Source organism: Manihot esculenta, chromosome 11 (assembly GCF_001659605.2).
Source record: "Manihot esculenta cultivar AM560-2 chromosome 11, M.esculenta_v8, whole genome shotgun sequence".
NCBI lineage: Eukaryota > Viridiplantae > Streptophyta > Magnoliopsida > Malpighiales > Euphorbiaceae > Manihot > Manihot esculenta.
Window position 1 is genome coordinate 23399837 of NC_035171.2, and position 21055 is coordinate 23420891.

The window sequence follows — 21055 nt, forward strand, 5'->3', positions numbered from 1 at the left end:
TAGTTTTTCTATTCGATTCCGTTTATTTTTACTGTTAAAAATACATTAAAAGACCAAATTACTTCTTTCTTTTCTTACTTCTTTTTCTTTTTCTTTTTTGTTCTTCATCTTTGTGAAAAAAAATTAAATTTTAATTAAATTATTGAGAAAGAAAAAAAATTGAGTTTTAAAAATTGAATTAAGGATAAGAAGTATAAAAATTTGAGTTTTAAAAAATGAATTATTGAGAAAGAAGAAGTTCAAAAAAGAAAAATTTTTAAAAATTAAATTATCAAGGAAGAAGTAAAAAAATTGAGTTATTGAGAAAGAAGGTAAAATTGAATTTTAAATATTTTTATTTTTATTTTTAATGAGAAAAAAAAAGAATTATTTCATTTGATGAAAATAAAAAATAAGAATATTTTAATAAATTTTATTTTAAAAATATAAAAATTAATTTATTAATAATATTAATATTTAAAAAACTAAATGATAAATCTTCCAATAGCAAAAGAAAGCTTGTGATACATTAGGTTATCACCTCTGCTTCCTAAATAATATCGTAAAGTTGTTGGGAGCAACAAAATAAAAAGGAGAAAAGAAAAGTTTTAAATGGCACCTGAATTCAGCGGCAGCAAAGAAAAGTTCACCGTGAAAAATGTCGAGCACGGGGCTATTTATAAACACCCATTAGGTTCTAATCTCCATTGACTCTACAAGTATAAGGATTAGAATTTTCTCCAGTAATAATTTTCAAAATACTTGAGAAGATTTCAACATTTATTCAAGATCAAGTCTGTTTGCTTCTTGAATGTTGTTCGTGCAGATTGGAAGAATCAAATGCTCCATCTTAATGATACAAGAAATTCAATTTACAAATTTTATCAGATACAAGTTTGTGCTCTGTTCCCTGTCACAATTTTCAGGACATGAAATTTGAGAAAACAGACAACATAAGATTTTAATGTAGAATCAAGAGACCCATACAATACGAAAATTACTTGATAAACCACAATCTAATGAGAACAAGGACAACTAGGTTCTGGGACATTTCCATAAGCCAATGTGTAGCTGCGTTCCCATGTATCTGTAGGTGATGCTTGTGCATGAGGAACATGACGAGGATTTTTCTCCCTTTTGTCTCCTTTTATCTGCTTTAATGCGTGCTTAAGTGCAGGCAACAAAGCATCCATGCATTCTGCAACTGCATTTGGATTTCCAGGCATATTTATAATCTGAATGTACAGTAAGAAATGGTACTCCAGTCAACAGATAGCAAATGATAAAACTCAGCATTTCCAGAAATACTAACAATAAGCTCACCAATCAAGCAAATGTCAAGTTATACCAATTTTTTTGTATTCACTAACAAATAATTGGATCAGAGCTATCCTGCTAATCTATATAATATATATATATATATACAAAGTGGCACTGTCTTACCAGTGTTGACCCTCTTATTCCTGCAGCAGAGCGCGACAACATAGCAAATGGCGTCACCTGTTTTAGCAGAAGAAATAGGAGAGAATTCTTTTTAGCAGAATGTCCCGTAACTTAGCAGGCAGCGGTTAGCTTCAGTCAATTTCATCAATATATAACCCACAAACTGAAGATTAGTTATATATAACCCACAAACTGAAGATTAGTTATGATGCGCACAAGTGAAGTGCAGTGCTATTTCATACTCGAGGATGAAAGAGAAATAACAACTAAATTGATTCTTCAAAGCATTGAGCACAGCCCACAAGGATAAAACTACTTAAACTAGCATGTACCATACATTGGATAATGTTCAATTTAGATTCAATCTGTTGCCTTACTTTTACACCTCCTACAAGAAAGACAATGAAATGGTTTGATTATTGTACTGGTAAACATATTGGAATATGAAGTGAGTGAACAAATGAGAGGGCGAGAGGCATGGTTTTAAATCGTGGTCGCGGATAATAGAAACAGGTCATAACTGTCGCTACGCAAATTTTTTTAAAAAATTTGCAAAGTTAATGAAATTAACAAATATTCAAAAATGCAATCAAAACTAAGTTATACAACTTAATAATAAGTATAAATATATTAAATAAACACAAAATTTACAATTTTTAAACATCATGCATGATAATTAACCTCAGTTACCATCAAAATAAGCGTTTAGGAGGTTCTTAAGTAGATCCACTTTGATTTTCTAATAAAAGTTATCGAACATTTTAACTTCTAATCATTTTTATTTATACATTCACTACAAAGGAAAAAACTAAAGGGATTAAAAAAAAATCTAAAAATCATTGAAAAACAATAAAAACTTAAATTCTGAGTTTGTAATCAAAGTTATCTGACATTCTAATTTCTAATTATTTTTATTTTTGCATTAACTACAACAATAATTCAAAAAATATCTAACATTTGTTGAACAAAATAATAAAAACTAACTTTTTTGCACAATAGATTTTGAAACCACTCTAAAATATAGAGTTTTTGATTCTTGAAGAAGTGAACAGAGAAATCCGCAATCCTTAGTAGTCAAGCTTACAGATATTTAGGAGGAAGTTGAGAAGAGAGCTTGAAAATTGAGAGAAATCTAATGTTTTTTTCCTTTTTTTTTTTCAGTTTTGGCAATTTGGCTTGGGAAGATAAGGCTGAAAAGAGAGTTTTCAAGCCTTCAATTATTCAAACGTCACATGAAGAAGGCTGCCCAGCAAGAAGGCAACATCCTCTGCAAATTCGTGCAGAGAAAAGAAAGTAATGGCTGTTAAGTCGGGACCTATAACAGCTGTGACCGTTATGTAACCGTCGTAACGCGTTACTCTTAACAAAATTTGATTACTATTAAATAAAGGCCTTAATGGCCATGGCTTTCTCCAAAACCTATAAATAACGACTGTTACGTTATATAATGGCCATTATTTAAAACCGTGGCGAGAGGGCAAAGAACAATAAACGGATGTAAGCATTTGGTGATAGCAACAGATGAAATAAAAACCATATTATATTGAACTGTTCCAAGAAGTCAAATACAAGTTCCAAAAACTAGCGTTACTACATAATTAGGTCAGGTTTCATAATAAAACCATATTGTGACTGCATAAAAATTAGGCAAGTTAAAGAAAAATTCCCAAAAGGTTGGGCGGAATATTCAATTTGACTTTTTTTTCTTTTACATTTTCATTTAATACTGCTATCCTTGAGTAAAATTCAGCTTTTGGTCCCTTCATAGACCAAAACATCATTTAACCAGAGTAGCAACACATTTGGACCTCGTTTCAGCAATATCAGTGCTTTGTTTCATGCCCAAATAAATATAAACAAAATTTATTTGATTTGTGATGACATTAATTCATATGTCAGCTTCCAATATTCTTCAAATTATGTATATAGAAACAATGAACATAAACCCAAAAAATATATATATGATAAGGTAGATGATATTGTTACTACCTTTAAACTCTCTTGCATCATGACATATAGAAGACCAGGTGTTTCCCTCTCAATCAACTCCTTTGTAGCTTCAGGAGTCACATCTCTGGGGGTGAAGCCAGTGCCACCTTCATCAAGAAAATAGAAGAGGAAATGAAGCAGGCCTTCTAGAGATTTTAAGTCTACATATTTTAGGAAAAAATTTAGGAAATTTAATATAGTGTTTTATTTGCTCATCATGAGTTTGTGCAACCTTTAATATTCCTAATTAGCATTAGTTTAGTATTTCTTATTTTGGAATTTCTAATCCCAATAGTAAATATGACTAGTTATTAGTCTATAAACACCTATGTGTCAGAAGTATTTTAGAAGAGATTATTATGACCATCATTGATCATTGAAAACTGATAGAAATATTGAGAACTTTATTCCTTTCCCCTTTGATTGTTCTGTTGATTACATCAATTTGGTATTAGAGATTGTTGAATCTGTTTTGCTTATGAAAATTAGCCAGAGAATACAATCTTAATATTTTGGCTTTCTTTTGTTAATTTTTCTTCCTTCACCTTTCTCATGTTTTCCCTAAACCTCACTACTGTAAGGAGTAGTTAGGCCACTGTGATTCTGATTCTGCATGGATTATTACTAATGAGGAACTTCAAACTTTGGAACCTCCCTTAGATTCTTATCTGCAGTTCAACTCCCAAGAGTTGAGTTCTTTCAACTAAGGAGAAAGAATGCAAGACCTTCTACTAGAGATTTTGAGTCTCCATATTTTTGGAAAAAATTTAGATAATCCGATTAACTAGTGTTTTATTTATTTAGGAGTGTTTTGCTTTAGTATTCTTGATTATTATTGATTTACAAATTTCTCGTTTTGGCATTCTTAATTCTAATAGTCGTAGGACTAGTTATTACTCTATAATACCCATGTATTAGATATTTTAGAAGAGCTTATTTTGATTATTATTAACAATGAAGAATAAATAAGAATTTTGAGAATTGTATTCCTTTGATAGTCTATTGGCTTATACATCAAGAAAAGCTCAAGACAACCGAATAAAAATTACATTCAACTTGAGAATAGACAAGTTACAAAATGCAAGAAGCTCACCCAGGGTAAGGATGAGATCCATTTTATCAATATCACTCCATCTCTGCAGAACATCTTTGATTTCGCTTACATCATCTGCGACAACAGCTGTTGAAACTACTCTTGCTCCTCCTAACTTCTCTGATGAGGAATTCACAACAGATACCGCTCTAGGTCCGCTACAAATTTCAAAGATTATTTATAAATCATACAGCTTAGATCCATAAGCAGAACTGTTAACAAAGTTTTAGATAAGGACCTCAATCCCAAACGTATTAAAACAAAATAATAATAAATATTATGATAATCATTATGTTAGGCAAACCCTAACTGATCTGAGAATCTCAGTAGTAATTACTGAGAATCACAGAAGAACAGAGAAGAAGGGGGGGGGGGAATCAGAGAGAGAGAGAGAGAGAGAGACAAGAGAGAGGAAGAGAGAGAAAATGGGGGGAAAAAGTAGTTAGTTTTATTGATTCTTGAATGCCCTGAATAGGCCTTTTCCAGCTGTTTATATACAAGGATCAGTTAAAATAACTGCTCCCGCTAAAAGACAACTACTTAGTCCCATACCTAGTCCTTCTATATGTAACACATCATTTCACCTATTCAAAAATCAAACTGTTAAACAGGATTTATTACAAACCACATTATTTTCTGATAGGACATTTCAAGTAAAGCAACTTGGAGGATTCCACAATATGTTTCATTACTAATTAAATGAACATGCATCAGGATTATTAAAGCCATTACTTATAGATATGCACAGTAAGAAGAGGTTTGAGAAGGTAAACAGTTCAAGATATCAAGTATAGTATGAAAGGAGGACTTGAATGCATTGAGAATTAATTGACTATAGAAGATAGATCACTTTCCCATGAAAAGTTGAAATACATCAATGAGGAGGTACAAGAGAAAAACATAATCATAATGAACAAGTTTTGTGGCAGGATTTCTAGCTAAAAGACATCAACATACCTACCAAGCTATATCTTTAATGTTGTCGCAAAGTATGTAGTACTTCTCATGTTTCACTTTAACAAGGAGCAATATCAACTCTGCTATGTTGTTTTAGCATCCAATACGTGACCTCTCTGAAATTACGATTCAAAGAGGTGTATCTAGATGCCCTAAGTTACCCTCCCCCCCCCCCCCCCAAAAAAAAAAAAAAAAAACTCTTCTCTCTTCAAAAAAAGAAAAACAAAACAAAACAAAACAAAACATTATTATTACAAAAAGATTTGCAGATTAACCACCTCAGGTGCAGGAAATGAAATGAGCTTAACTAACGTAACTATAAAGATGATGGCTTTAATTCACAAACCCAGTCACCATGCCACACATGGGCCTTTATGGATTAAAAATGGTAGCCAACTTAGGAATTTACTAAATGATATAAATACTTTAAATTTCGATAACCTTTATCCAAAGTATAAACTGGTTTTTGTTTGACTTCTTAATCAAGTGTTTTCAGCTAATATTATAAGAACAGAATTTAACCAAACACATTAGTGAAGATGCCATAATATACATGCAAAAATTTAACAAACTTGATCAACTATCCCGCAGCTATAACTTTGAGGGGGGAAAATATAAAAAAGGACTCATATTTTTACATAAAGGGGACCAGTTGATGAATAACAGTTATAAGAGTTGATAAGATATTAAGATCTATGTTAGAATCTGTTAGAATACCATTTTATATAAGAATTATTTTTCTGGATGCTCTTCTTTCCGACGTAATAATGATAACCCCTTATATAGTGAAGGTTAATACAATCACAGGACTTCTAACTAAAATAGAAGTTTAATACAAGTATTATTAGATAATAAATTGTTAAGATAGGATAATAAAAATCTAACAAATAAATAAGATAAAATAAGATGGTAGAGATAAGATAATAGATAAATATAATTTATTTGTTATAGACATTATGGATTTAATCTATCCGTCATCCATAACAGAATGTTCCTAGCGATAACCCATCTCTCCAAATTAGTCCTATAAACCTTGATGAGACCAATTATCTTGCATTGTCTTCTGTTCATTCAAGTAATATGGCTACAGGGTATATTAATGGAGATAAGGCCAAAGGTTACTAGTTTCTCCTGTAATCAGTGTGAATCAGAGAATTCTCTCGTGATGTCTTGGCTTATAAATTCTATGCAGCCTCAAATAGCCCGTGGATTTTTTAGAAGTATCAATACTAGTGCACAAAATGGGGTTTTCGAACTAAAAAATAGACATTTATTGGAGATAGCTCAAGCTCTCGTGTTTACTATGAAGTATGAACCTTCCTTACCTTCCTGGGTGGATGTTTTGTCTACAACCTACTAGATCAATAGGATGCCCTTTAGAACCCTGATCTGTACTTAATTTGATGCTCAAGTTAAAATTCTAATAATTGATAATGGTACAAAATATACATGAATGAGTCTTTTAGAAGTATTTGGAGTCACATGGAATCCTATATCAAACCAACTACGTCAACACTAGTGCACAAAATGGGATTTCTAAACAGAAAAATAGATTGGTGGAGGTAGCTCAAGCTCTCATGATTACTATGAAGTATGAATCTTCCTACACCTTACTAGGTGGACATTGGTTTGTCTGCAACTTGATCAATAGAATGCCCTTTAGAACCAGACTTTAAAAAATCCTTTGGAGATTTACAAGGTAGTAATTGCTATACTGTTTCACCAAAAGTCTTTGGTTGTGTGATTTGTTCATAAGATAAATGCTAGGAAATTGGAACCCCAAGCTCATAAATGCATTTTTATAGGGTATTTTGGCACTCAAAAGGGGTATAAATGTTGTCACCCACCTTCCACGAATTATTTTGTGAGCATGGATGGCACATTTAGAGAGTTTGAACCATACTTCCAATCAGTAATGAACCTAGAGGCACAGGCAGGGGTCATCGCTCCCCTGAAATTTTAATTTTTAAATGGAAGTAGGTTAGAATATCAGTTTATTTTTAATATAATGTTATGTTTAGCATCCCTCATTTTTTAAAAAAAAAAGTTTAGAAAGTTAACTTTTTTTATTAGTCTAACTAACTAAAAATTTAATAAGCTCAAATTTAATAAATTAGAATTATATTTTAAATATTTAATTAAATTATAATTATTTTAGCATAATTACATTGTGTTAATGAAAACTGACACCTAAATGTAAATGTTGTGTTGGCTTCCATCACTACTTTCAACTACCTCTTCAAAGAGCGCATGAGAAAGAAGAGATTATTTGTCTTTCATCACCTTTTCCTTCAAATTTCTAGGGGGAGATAGAAGTTGTTCAGGAACAATCATCTCAACCTCAAGGTGAGGAACCACCTCAGCCCATAAGGAGATTGAACAGATTGGATTTGGGAACCTACACTCATCGAAACAAAATAGATGAGGCCATTGAGAATGATGCTCCTAATCAACCAGACTACCTATAATCAAATTATGGACATCTTGAGGTATGTTGTGAGCCCACTTTGATTCTTGCTTTTGTTTCTCGATCTTGATATTCCAATTGTTCCAAGAAAAGGAGCCGAAACTTGTACCAAACATGAAACATCCCATCCCCAATTTTATGTCTTATGATTCATTGTCCCTATCCTATAAAAGCTTTTGTCTTGTCTATTTCTTTTATTCCTATCCCATAGGATTGGAAGGAAGCATACCTTAATCCAAAATGGAAGGCTACTATGGTGGAAGAAATGTGAGCTCTGTCAAAGAATGGGACATTGCCCCCTTGGAGAAAAGACCAGTCGGATGAAAATGGATATTCACTGTGAAATATAAGGTAAATGGCTCAATTGAGAGGTACAAAGCCACACTAGTAATGAAAGGTTTTACACAAATATATAGAATAGATTATCAAGAAAATTTTACTCTTATTGCAAAGATGAACGCTATTAGAATCCTATTGTCATGCACAACACTGCTTGACTAGGATCTTCAGTAGTTTGATATTAAGAATGTCTTTCTACATGGAGGCTTAGGAGAAGTATACATGGAGATTCATCCAGGTTGTGATGATGATAAAAACCAAGGGAAAGGTCTACATATTGAATAATGCTTGTATGGCTCGAAATAGTCTCCTAGAGCATGGTTCTAAAAATTGAGCAAAGCCATGTTCTCCTTTGGATCCATCAAAGTGATGTTGATGACACTATGTTTATTAAGATTATGGGGATTCACACTGCTTATTGTGCCTATGGATGATATAGTTGCAATTTGTAACAGGAGATGATAATGAAGAAATTATTTGTCTAAAGAAATGCCTGACATAGGAATTTGAGATTAAAGTTAGGAAAAGCTAAGGTATTTTCTTGGAATAGAAGTTGCCAAAGCAAATAAAGAGATTTTTTTCTCTCAAGGGAAGTATACATTGGACCTTTTTCAGGAAACAGGTGCTCAGTTATAAACTCGCATAATCTCCTATTCAAGCTGATCATAAGTTGCAAGCTGGAGTTGGAAAATCAGTTGACATAGGGAGATATCAAAGGTTAGTTGGCATATTTATTTATCTTTCACATACTAGACCAGATATAGCATATAGCATATGCAGTAAGTCAAGTAATATATGCATAATCCTCATGAATCACAGCTAGAAGTTGTTGTCCGCATTTTGAGATATTTGAAACCTGCCCCTGGAAAAAGAACATTTCTCAAAGCATGACATCTTTAAATAAGGGCTTTTACAGATGCGGATAAGGTTAAATCGATTAGTGATTGAAGATCGACTTTATTCTACCTTTGTTGGTGATAACCTACTCTCCTGGAGAAGTAAAAAAGCAAACATGATAGCTAGATCCTCATCCATTGTTGAACCAGAATACAAAACTATGGCTTAAGATGTTTGTGAATTCCTCTGGTTATGGAAGTTGATGGAGAAATTGAAATTGTCATAGAAAAATGATTTACTCCTGTTCCGTGATAACAAAACAACTATCAATATAGTGCATAATCCAGTTTAGCATGATCAAACCAAACACATTGAGATGGATCAACACTTTATAAAAGAAAAAAAAAAATTGTGGATGGGTCATTGAGCGTCTCTTATGTGACTTTGAAGGATCAGTTGGCTAATGTGTTCATCAAAGGATTAAGCAACATGTGTGGTATACATGAACCAACTTGAGGAGGAGTTTTAGAGTCCGTTAGAATCCCATTTTGTATAGGAAACATTTATAGGAGATCATTTAGGAAGTAATTCTAGTAGCTAATTTAGGAATCAATTGTGTTAATTAGTTTCCTATTTTGTGATTCATCTTTGTATATGCTTGATGAACTCATTCATACAAAAGACGTAATATACAAGAGAAATTTCTCTCCCAAAATTATTGTCAACAATATGTAATAGCTATATATCGATTATGCATAATGTAATGACTAGTCTGGACAGACCAGCACACAACTATAGCTCAAAATGCTATTTCACATCACTTTTTATTAATCCATGACCACACATGGAAAGAACATTGTTGCAGAGCATTCACCATTGCAATATCTTACTATGACAACGAGAAACATCAACTCCTTTCTATCACTTCAGCATCCACAAAGTCACCTTTGGAAAAACTAAATAAAAGATACGTATTGAGATCCACTCTCTAAAAAAAAATTAAAAAAAAAAACTTTCTAGCGATCAATTTTGATAAGGAGATGGATATATGTATAAAGAAACTACAAATCGTTTAATATTTAGTTTCATTTAAATAGATCTTTTAAGAAAATGACATTTATCCCTTATTTTTGCATCTCATTTTTTCTTCTAGAACACCACATGAATTTTTTATTAACGGAACATGATATATATATTGCTTCTTATGTCCTTCTGTGAATATATTTATTATACTACTAAAAATTGTTTAGAAAACAGTACAAAATAATTAAAATAATTAATCCTCATTATTTCAAACAGCGACAACTATCAATATAATTTTATACACAAACTTACTATTAAAATTTTCAGATTTGGACAATCCACGAACTAATGGCTAAATAAGTCAAAATTAAGTGTTTGGATATCACCTACTCTAAACAATACCTCAACTCAGGGAAAAAAGTCATTTTAGCCAATCACAATTATTTCTTGAAAGTTCTTTTATAAAGGCTAATTCAAATAATAAATTAAAATATTTGTTCTTTAAAAAAAGCATGAAGTATAGTGGTTTCTATAAAACTAGCACGAACATTAATACTTATGAATTATATGCAATAACTTCTTCAATTGTAAAATCTAGGCAGTTGGGCTGACTATCTTTTGCTAAGGTAATGATGTGGCTGTTGAGAGAAAAAAAAATGAAAAAATAAGGAGCATAAAATGCACCAGTTATCTAATTATGAGCAGCGTCATTGAAGAACTCACAACTTTTTCAATTAAGTGCATTCACAAGATCCACATTGCACATCCTTATGGCTCTTGAACAGTCTTGATCAACCCCCCCCCCCCCCCCGGCAGACAAGCAATCTGCTTGGAATTACAGTCAATTGCATCAGAACAACTGTCCTTTATGAAAGAATTGAGGACATGATAACCAAAGTAATCCAAGTCGAGTCCCAGAAATCGCATCTCACAGTAAATAGTTGGAATGCAACTTGTAGCTTCCCAGCCCCATGGTACCCAATTATCAAACTGCTGTAAAATCCAAAACTCCAAACCCAGAATTATTATTAACAAATCTGAAATCCATATAGTTATCAAGGAAATCATGCATGAGATACATAAGCTTGGCCTTAGAAAAGATGGCGTTGGAAGGCAGTATTATTAGTGTGGTTGAACCCATATCTGCAACCAGCCTAAATGAAGAACGTAGGGCAAGAGTGGACTTCATTCTTGCCATTGCCACGATAAAGCATCTCTGGAACAAATGACATGGTGAGACAAAACGAGGGAAAGCTTATCCACCTTTAGAATCTCGAATCAAATCAAAGTATTCAGTGTTTCAGTCCTAGAGCAAATCTTAAAGACATCTTTGACATTAAAGCTGGAAATGAAATTTGATGTGTAGAAAATGTGTTGGGAAAAATAGTTAGCCAGAGGCTTTAGATTGAAGTGTGATGCCTAATAAAAGATGGTGTGGTAGCAAGAAGGTTAATTGAATCGGACTCTAGCACATAGTCTTGGTTTTGAAACCCTCAATGAGAAGCAGAAAGGAAGTGGGACTGGAGAATGGCGCTGGAGATGCATCAGATGAGAACAATGTGTGTATGCTTTTTATTTCTTGATTATTTTTGTAGTTAATAGTCATGTCATCATCTCAGCCGGTGATAATGAACCCAAGACTTCATATGTTTTAATCATTCCATTTCAGAAGTTGTTGCATATAATTGATAAGAACTAAATTTGGTTCTAAAATTGTAAAGAAGTCTATAGTTCATGCTTTTTCATGAGATTAGGCCTTTTGTAAAATACAAACTTCTAAATCAGGCACCTGAACTACAATAAGCACTGATACTAAACATAATAGGTCATATTCATTTCAAAATATATATATATATTGGGTGGATTACTATTTGCCTCCTGAAGTTAGGATATAATTAGTAGGTCCCTATTATTTGAAAATCGAACTAATTGCTCCATGACATATGATATAGTGAAGCATTTACTCACTCTATCCACTTTTCCACTAGTCAATCTTTCCAAAAGCAGTCAAAGATCTAGAATACATGTGAAATTCTAAGGATACCCTCCATTAAAAATTTTCTTTGAAAATAATTTTGAAATTTATTCTTCTGGAAAATTAGAAAAATAAATTCTTTAATATTTTCTTATTAAATGGGTATTTTTTTGTTTCAGTTGCCTCTTAGACCCTTGACTTCTCATAACAGTTAACTACAGAAAATATGGTGGATTACTAAATAAAATGTCAAGGACAAATTTGATAGATTTTCAAATAACAGGGACCTACTAGTAATTATGACTTAGACCCCCAGGGAAAATAGTAGCTGCTAAAAGTATCCAGTCTACAAAGCACAAATCAAAAACTCAAGTCCAGATATCACTGAAATATTAAGAAAAGCAAAATAAACTACCATTACCATACCTGCGATCAGGCCCAGCACCTAATGCAACAGTATCGCTAACTGTTAGAACTGCTACCCTGAACTCTGCATTCTCAGACTCATGTTTACTTGTTCCTCCAGATGAGTATCTGTGTCCCAAGACAGCTGAAGCTAAGCCAGTTTCAACAGAAGCAGTACTGCTTAAATCAGATATAACGGTGGCTGAGACAGATGTTCCAGCAGGAATCACACTGCCTGTTGCTGGCAACTCCAATAGAACATTAGCTGATTTCATACTTAAAAGCCGGCTGCTCCTCTGATGACCAGTGCTCTCAGCAACAAATCTGGTGTGAACAAGAAACGATAAATAATGCAATTAAGAGAATCCTCAAAAAATGTAGAAATGGTGCAGAAAGAAGGGGAAAAAAGGGAGTCAGATGAGCAGGTTGCAGTAGGATCCAATTCAAGACTACAAGGCAGTATCCCTGAACAGCTTACCCAGGATTGCCTGATCCATCATTAGCCTCCCATCTAATAATGGCATGGTGAAATTCTGGTCGGATTGGATCTGCTTTTATAGACTTGTGAAGACGAGCCTGCAATCTGCGACATTAAAAAGAAAAAAGAAAAAAAAAAACAAAAAGAAGAAGACTGGCTGAGTTAAACCCATATACGTCTTAAGTTTCATTTCCAAAGGTTGAAAGCAGGAATGAGAAAGAGAGAACAACGTTTTAGAAGTCTCAGCAACCTCAGAGGACGTGGATTGGCCCATCCAGAAAGATGGCGGATGGCAGGGATTACAAAGAGATGGAAACAAACTAGACAGCTCACTGGATTTCCAGGTAATCCAAACGCAAGAATTTTTTCTGACATAACATTCTCTACTGGTTTTGAATTTATCTCCGCAAATGTCACAGGCTTCCCTGGTTTCATGAGAACCTAAAGAGAAAATCAATAAAAATCAAGAGGATATTGAATTAATGACTGAAGCTTAAATGTGTTGGTTCCAAGTATAAAGATACAATTCGGCTATTAAACTTCCACAAAAATTGAATTTATGAAGCAAAAACATCTGCCTACCTTGTTGAAATGCACAGTCCCTTTCCTTTCAAGCAGTGGCTTGACAAAATCCCTGTCCCCCATGGAAACACCACCTGAAGTTAGAAGAATATGGATCCCAGCAGAAAAGGCTTTGTCCATTACCCTATCAAGATCTTCTTTGTCATCTCTAGCAATTCCAAGATCAAGAACCTTGCATTGTTGCTGTATTGCAGCTGCAAGTAACATAGCACGATTGGAGTCCCTAATCTGCAGAACTATTTGAATTAGTTAAATATTCAACACTTGATGATTCTTAAGAAACTGGAGCAAGCCTAACTCATCTCCAAAAGCTAGCTCAAGGGAGGAAGGAGTGCCAAGCTTTATAAGGGGCACATTAGCCTTATCTCAAACCAGTATGGAATTCAATGCACCTCCTCACGCCCAGGATCATACACCTGATGCGTGAAATACTTATGAGAGGTCCAACATTAGACGGGGAGTCTCTACTCTAATACCATCTTAAGAAAATGGTTAGGCCATCTTAAGAAAATGGCTAGGCCATCTTAAGAAAATGGATTAGGCCTAACTCAACTTCAAAAGCTAACTCAAGGAGGAAGGCGCACCCAAGACTTTATAAGAGTCACATTACCCCTAGGGGTAACCAATATGGGATTCAACATAAATCATATAGAGCATATTATGCACTTTCAATGAAAATCAAAGGGGTATAGCCAATGAACAATATGGTGATATTAATGATGAACATTTATGTTCAGAAAAAAAATTTGTTGAATCCCATATAACTAGCAAATACAACAAACTGAGGTTCATGTATATAGCTCTTGCAAAGAAGTAAATGTATTGAAAAAATAACAACATCCACAGTATATAAGTGTTGAACCCTATATATCAAATCCAACAGGTCCTTTTTTAACTACAACTAATATTTCTTTCCACACTTCCAATGGACCAATGGAACTTAGTGCATGGAACCTGCCATAAAGTTAAAGCATATTGACAACTTAAAGGCCTATGCCATTGCCAATTGGTCCATCTTTCCTCAAGTCATAGATAACTTGAAGGCCTATGCCATAGAGTTGAGCATATTGTAAAGCATGACAAGTTTGCTTGAGTACTGAGTAGTGCTAAGAAATTCAGTCAATGTTCAAAGAACTCCAATCAAGAGTCAAGACAGAACAAACTAGATTTGATTTTGATGTTAGCCAAACTCTGTGGGATTAGCACATTTAACCTTCATATGCTTAACCCAAGGGCATAGGTAAGTCAACAGCCAAAAATAAGAAGATGAGAGAGAGAGAGAGAGAGGATTCAATGAATTTATCCTTGCTAGACAAAAAGGATGCAAACCTTTACAACTAATCACTTCCAACTAAAAATAACGATCAGAAATGAAATCTTCAAACCATTATCTATATAACTATTTGCAACCTTAGCAATCCGTTAGCAAGGCTGATGAAGAAAAGAAGAATTTGCTGAGTAAAATCCACCAAGGAATTTATATCAGAATTTAGTAACCACCACAAACAATAATTTTTTTTTTCATTCCAATTTCCAACAATATGAACCTTGCTAGTGAAAGATGAGTTTTCTGAGACATGCAGTACCTGGCCACGACTTAGACAAGCAGTTGTTGGTTCCACAAGTTCATCTCCTGTGGAAAGAACAGCGATTGTTGGTGTAGGATATACCTGAAGCACACAATATGTTCTGTTAGAAGTTTCCCGGTTCATGAAGCTCATAAGGAGACCTAAGACAATACCTTCACCATCAGAACACCAACAGTAGCAAGTAGACCAATTTCTGAGGCACCTAGTCTTTCTCCAGATTTTAATACTATGGCATCTTTTTCAATGTCACTTCCCTGGAAATGGCAACTTGAATGAGACAAAAACATAGTTTATGAAGCAAGCAAATGTAGTTTATTTTAAGTAACAATGGCAAAAACAAAAGCAGACAAAATTGCAACTTGATTGCATCAGACCATAAAAATACTGCAATTTGATATCCTGACAATTTCAATTTCTGCAGTCTAATGTTTTTCATACGAGAAAACACGTGATAAAAATATGGGATAACCAGCAGACAACCAATATAATGCGTGAATCACCAGTTTCTGACATGATGAAAATCCTAATAAAAATTACAAACATGAAAGAAGGTCCCTAGGCAACATAACAAATACATGGACAATTTTACCCTTTTGATTACCAATAAAATTTGGTATTGTTTTTCTACTAGAAGTTATACACAACGTGATAGACTCGAAAGTCTATAGTTTAGTCTGCTGCTTTAGTTTTTGTTTGCTGCAATATTATTCATTTATTAATTGTCATTTAATAAGTCAAATTAGTGCTTGATTTTCTCAGCAAATCATGGCTAATATATTGTATGTAGTGCCGTTGGTGGCCTTAGAAATAGGATCAAGTTGTTTCATTCTTTTTCTATTTAAACCTTTTGTATTTTCAGCAGAAGGGAGGAAAAAAATATATCAATTAAGAGAAAATCTCTTTGGTTCATTCTCACCATAAGTAGAATACTATCTTGGCTTTGACTGGGACCTATCAGTGGTATCAGAGCCGCGTTATCTATCTTTTTTTCTTTCTATTTCTTTTCGATCCCTATGGCAACCAATAAGGAACGAATTGAAAACTTGGAAGCTGCTGTCGGGCAACTTCAAGATTCCATTAGCAACATGGGTCAAGGGCTTAACGAAAAATTGCAGCAAATTGAAAAAGCCATCTCGAAGTTCTCTGAGATGACTCTTCCTACTAAAGAAGGGACCAGCAGTGTCGGTGACCAAACCAGTCAGGTTCGCGACAAACAAGTTGGACCTAGGGATGGAGGTAAACCATTTTATTCTGCGAAATTGGCAAAATTAGAATTTCCTAAATACTCTGGGGACGACCCAACCGAATGGTTCACAAGAGTGGATCAATTTTTTGAGTACCAAGGAACTCCAGCTGCCGAAAAAGTTTCCTTGGCCTCCTATCACCTTCGAGGAGAGGCGAATGAATGGTGGCAGTGGCTTCGCCGAACTCACACTGAAGCGGGGACAACAGTGACGTGGGACATATTTTCTGAGGAATTGTGGTCTCGTTTTGGGCCCACTGATTGTGAGGATTTTGACGAATCCTTATCAAAAATTCAGCAAACAGGACCCCTACGTGACTATCAACGAGAATTTGAAAGACTGGGTAATCGGGTTAAGGGATGGACGCAGAAGGCGTTAGTGGGAACGTTTATGGGAGGTTTGAAGTCTGAAATTGCCGAAGGAATTCGAATGTTCAAACCGAAAACGTTAAAAGACGCCATCAGTTTGGCTCGGATGAAAGACGAGCAATTACAACGACAAAAGTCAGATTCTAAACATGAAAGTGTGTTGTCTCCGACAAGGAACAAGCCTAGCACTCCATTAAAGCGCTTAAACTGGGAGGAGATGCAGAATCGGCGAACAGCTGGTTTGTGTTTCAATTGACTCCTGGACATAGATGTGCAAAGCCACAACTGCTTCTTTTGGATGGTAGACTTGAAACCGAAGAGGATGATGAAGGCGGCGGTTCGGAAAAGGCACTTAAATTGCAGAGAGGTCTCCAATTTTGATGTTTGATTCCTTTCTTTGAACCTTGAGGACAAGGTTCTTTTGGGAGAGGGGAGTAATGATAGACTCGAAAGTCTATAGTTTAGTCTGCTGCTTTAGTTTTTGTTTGCTGCAATATTATTCATTTATTAATTGTCATTTAATAAGTCAAATTAGTGCTTGATTTTCTCAGCAAATCATGGCTAATATATTGTATGTAGTGCCGTTGGTGGCCTTAGAAATAGGATCAAGTTGTTTCATTCTTTTTCTATTTAAACCTTTTGTATTTTCAGCAGAAGGGAGGAAAAAAATATATCAATTAAGAGAAAATCTCTTTGGTTCATTCTCACCATAAGTAGAATACTATCTTGGCTTTGACTGGGACCTATCACAACGTTTGCTTAATTTAGCATCCCAAAAAATGGTTAGCTTTATTGTTATCAAACAAAATATAAAAAATAGAAACTGCAACAGGAAAGTTAAGTATGTCATGCCCTTAAAGTGATTCCATTATGCATCAGGGTCGCAACACAGCTGAAGACAACAGCAGATATAGACTTCAAGTTTATTAGAGAAGGAAGCAAAAGTTTAAGAAGGGACCTAATGAGGTTGCTTCAGCTATAAGGGATGAGAATGATCAAGTCTAAATAAAGTAGGTAGAAAAGATAATTTCCGATCTGAATGTGGAGACTCAGGGAGAGATAAGATAAGGTCAAGAGAAGATGCTGTTTATACAGAGATGTAAAATTCAAGGACATCGGGAATTTTGGTTCTTGTACTCTGGCAGCAGTGCTTGGGAGCAGTGACCATGTTCCTGCTATTTCTTTGTATTCTCAATTATTGTGTCCTTTTGTCGTTCAACCAAGGATTCTGATATTATTACTCATGTTATTCTGTTGAAATAAAAGACATTTGATTAGTTTTTCTTTTTGGTTCTGTTTATAACTTCCTAACCCTATCAGATCCAGATGGCTAAAATTGCTCTGAATAAGCAATTTTGATGCTATAGGCCAATGAACAATCCCCATTTGATGTTAACATGTCATCCTACTCCTTGTAAATAGAATACCATAAAAAAAATCATGTATTCTCATGCCCATAATACACTTTTTTACTCAAAAGAAATTGTAAAATTTTCCTTCCAAAAGCTCCATGCTTTATCTCTAGCACTTTCTTGGTCCAACAGCAGGAAGAAACTAATATAGAGCATCCTTCTGATGACCTCTCAAACAGAAAATTTGCAAACTATTGTGGAGATTTTTAAGAGCATTAGTTTATGGTTATCCATTCTCTGTTAGCTTAATTAGACTCAAGCTCTGAGTAGGCCAAACTTCACATGTTTTTCTATCTTTTCCCAGTTAAACATTTTTGGCAGTCAAAATAGATGTTTATATCAAGAGGAAGTGCAAAAAATAAAAGATATAAATAAATAAATACTGCATGGTTATTTTGAAGGATACATTCATTGCAGCCAGCAAAAAAGCAACAACCTATTATTGACCTCATGACAAAAATTCATCAGTTTGCCTTCCACCCGTCAAAAGTTTAAATTTCCTTCATACCATACTTGTATAATTTTAGTGAGCCACATTAAAATCTCAAATATCATAATTATATTTTGAGGGCAATCAGCTCCAACTTTGAGCCAGTGATACAATTATTAAAAGGAAAAAGACAAGTTGGAGCACAGTCATACCACAGGACGAATATCAACACCTTCGCTAGTCTTCACCAATATTCTTACTTTTCTTGATTCAACTGAACCATCCTCAATTACTTCAGTATCCTCGACCTGAACAACCGCATCAGCACCATTGGGTATAGGTCCTGTAAAAAGGGGATAAGGAAAGAGTTATGAAGAGAAATTTCTTTATTGCCCAAGTAATCCCAAGGCAACGCTTCAACTTCCAATAAAATAGTATTCAGGTGATATAACAAAATAAGGGGCTGTTTCCTTTGAAGGGCTTTATGAAATTTATTTCCATGGAAGGAGTTAGGAAAGTTTAATTTCCACAATAAGGATAAATTTTGGTGAGCTGGGCAAGTCATGATTCATAATCACGGCTTGGCTTGTGTCCCATCTACCAGGTACGCACGAGATAACTGCCTCTTCTTATCCTGATTATTATTTTGCAACGAGTGGTGATTCATATTTGACTGGTGTCAGCTGCAAGTTGCAAGTTTGATCCATTATGCGGAGCTAAACTTTTCCACCTCGCCAAAATTTAGCCTACTAGGGAATTAAGCTTTCCCCACCCCTACTATAAAACAAACTTTTGAAAGATACGTTCAAAGAAAAAAAGCCCCAGTATAAGACTGAAAGCAAATTATACTTCGAATGGGACATCAAATTGACAAGCAGACATCTCAAATTCTCAACTGATTAACACTAACTAGCAATGACAATGAACACAGAAAGGATAGATAAACAGATTACTAAACGAAGATGATGGTGAAGATGATGGTGAAGAAGAAGTGATTAACCTCCAGTTGTTACATAAGCAACAGTTCCAGGAGTGACTGTCACACCAAGCCCATCATTCCCAGCTCTTGATTCAGTAATTATCGGATATTCACCAGGCCCATCTGAAGCAACTACTGCGTAACCATCCTGCAACCAACCCCCAACCAAAAATAAATAAATAAACAACGTATTATACGAGAAATTCAACTAGTCAAAAACCAAAAAGGGCTATTTTGGTTATTTGAGGTCATTTCTATACCTTGATTGAGGCTGGGTATGGAGGCAAAGGGTCTGGTGCACGAATATCCTCGGCTAGGACCTTACCCAAAGCATCATGGAGTGGCAACGTTATTGGTGGCAGCCGCTGAGCCACCGTGAGCACCGTCGCAAGAGCATCCTCAGCTGATATCATCCTGGATTTTGTGGTGGCAGCGATGGGTCTGTGCTGTCCTTTGTGGTCCATTTCATATAATGATAAAGCTAAAGAGACTGTGACGTGAGAGAGAGAATTGGACTACGACTCCGACGGCTGAGAAGATAGTGAGACTCTCAGCGACACGGGGAGTCCTCAAATTTTATTGGAACAGAGCTAGATAAGCCACTCAGTTTAGAAAATGCATTATTGACCTAATTAATTAAAATAATTTTATATTTTTAAAATTTTATTAAAATTTACTTATAATTTAATTCTCTCGACTGAACAGTACAACTGTTAATTTTTAATATTTTTACCGTTGGTCAAATTAAGAAAAGGGAGATTTACAATTTAGTCCTTGAGTATTGCCATTATTAACAAGTCAGTCCCTATATTTTTAGAAACCTATTAAAACGTCCTTATATTTTTTTTCCGTTAACGAAATAGTCCTTCCGTCCTTTTTTTTGTTAAAATTAGATAAAGGAGGAGAGAGAAAATTTTTAAAATCCAATTTTATCCTCAAATAAAATCTCTTATTTAGTCCTTGGATATTGTTATTATTAACAAGTCAGTCCCTACATTTTCAGAAATCTTTTAAAACGTCCTTATCTTTTCTCACATCTATTAAAATGTCCTTATTGTTTCTTTCCATCAACAAAATAGTTCCTCCTCCTCCTCCTCCTCCTCCTCCTCCTCCTCCTCCAAAAAGAAGAAGAAGATGATGATGATGAAGGAGAAGGAGAAGGACTAAGAAGAAGGAGAAGAAGGAGAAGGAGAAGAAGGAGAAGAAGGAGAAGAAGGAGAAGAAGAAGGAGAAGAAGAAGAAGAAGAAGAAGAAGAAGAAGAAGGAGGAGGAGAAGGAGAAGAGGAAGAAGAAGAAGAAGGAGAAGGAGAAGAGGAAGAAGAAGAAGAAGGAGGAGGAGGAGGAGGAGGAGAAGGAGAAGAAGAAGAAGAAGGAGGAGAAGGAGAAGAAGAAGAAGAAGAAAAAGAAGAAAAAAAAGAAGAAGAAGAAGAAGAAGGAGAAGAAGAAGAAGAAGAAGAAGAAGAAAA

The 21055-nt window shown here is 34.6% G+C and overlaps 1 protein-coding gene across 2 annotated transcripts; it reads right to left on the reverse strand.

The window, feature by feature from the left end:
- Nucleotides 1-806: 806 nt before the first annotated feature.
- LOC110626395 (molybdopterin biosynthesis protein CNX1) lies at nt 807-20186 on the reverse strand. 2 transcript variants are annotated; one of them, XM_021772248.2, is made up of 13 exons: nt 19850-20186; nt 19611-19737; nt 18823-18953; nt 15309-15410; nt 15154-15237; nt 13568-13795; nt 13236-13426; nt 12986-13090; nt 12529-12831; nt 4505-4662; nt 3412-3518; nt 1423-1479; nt 807-1183 (listed from the first exon to the last, which is right to left on the reverse strand). In XM_021772248.2, the coding sequence occupies exons 1-13, from the start codon at nt 20051-20053 to the stop codon at nt 1136-1138; spliced, it is 1845 nt and encodes a 614-aa protein (XP_021627940.1). In that variant the 5' UTR covers nt 20054-20186; the 3' UTR covers nt 807-1135. The 2 variants fall into 2 exon arrangements, with proteins under 2 accessions (XP_021627940.1, XP_021627939.1); XM_021772247.2 differs by having other exon boundaries at nt 807-1214; nt 19850-20185.
- Between the last annotated feature and the right edge of the window lie 869 nt (nt 20187-21055).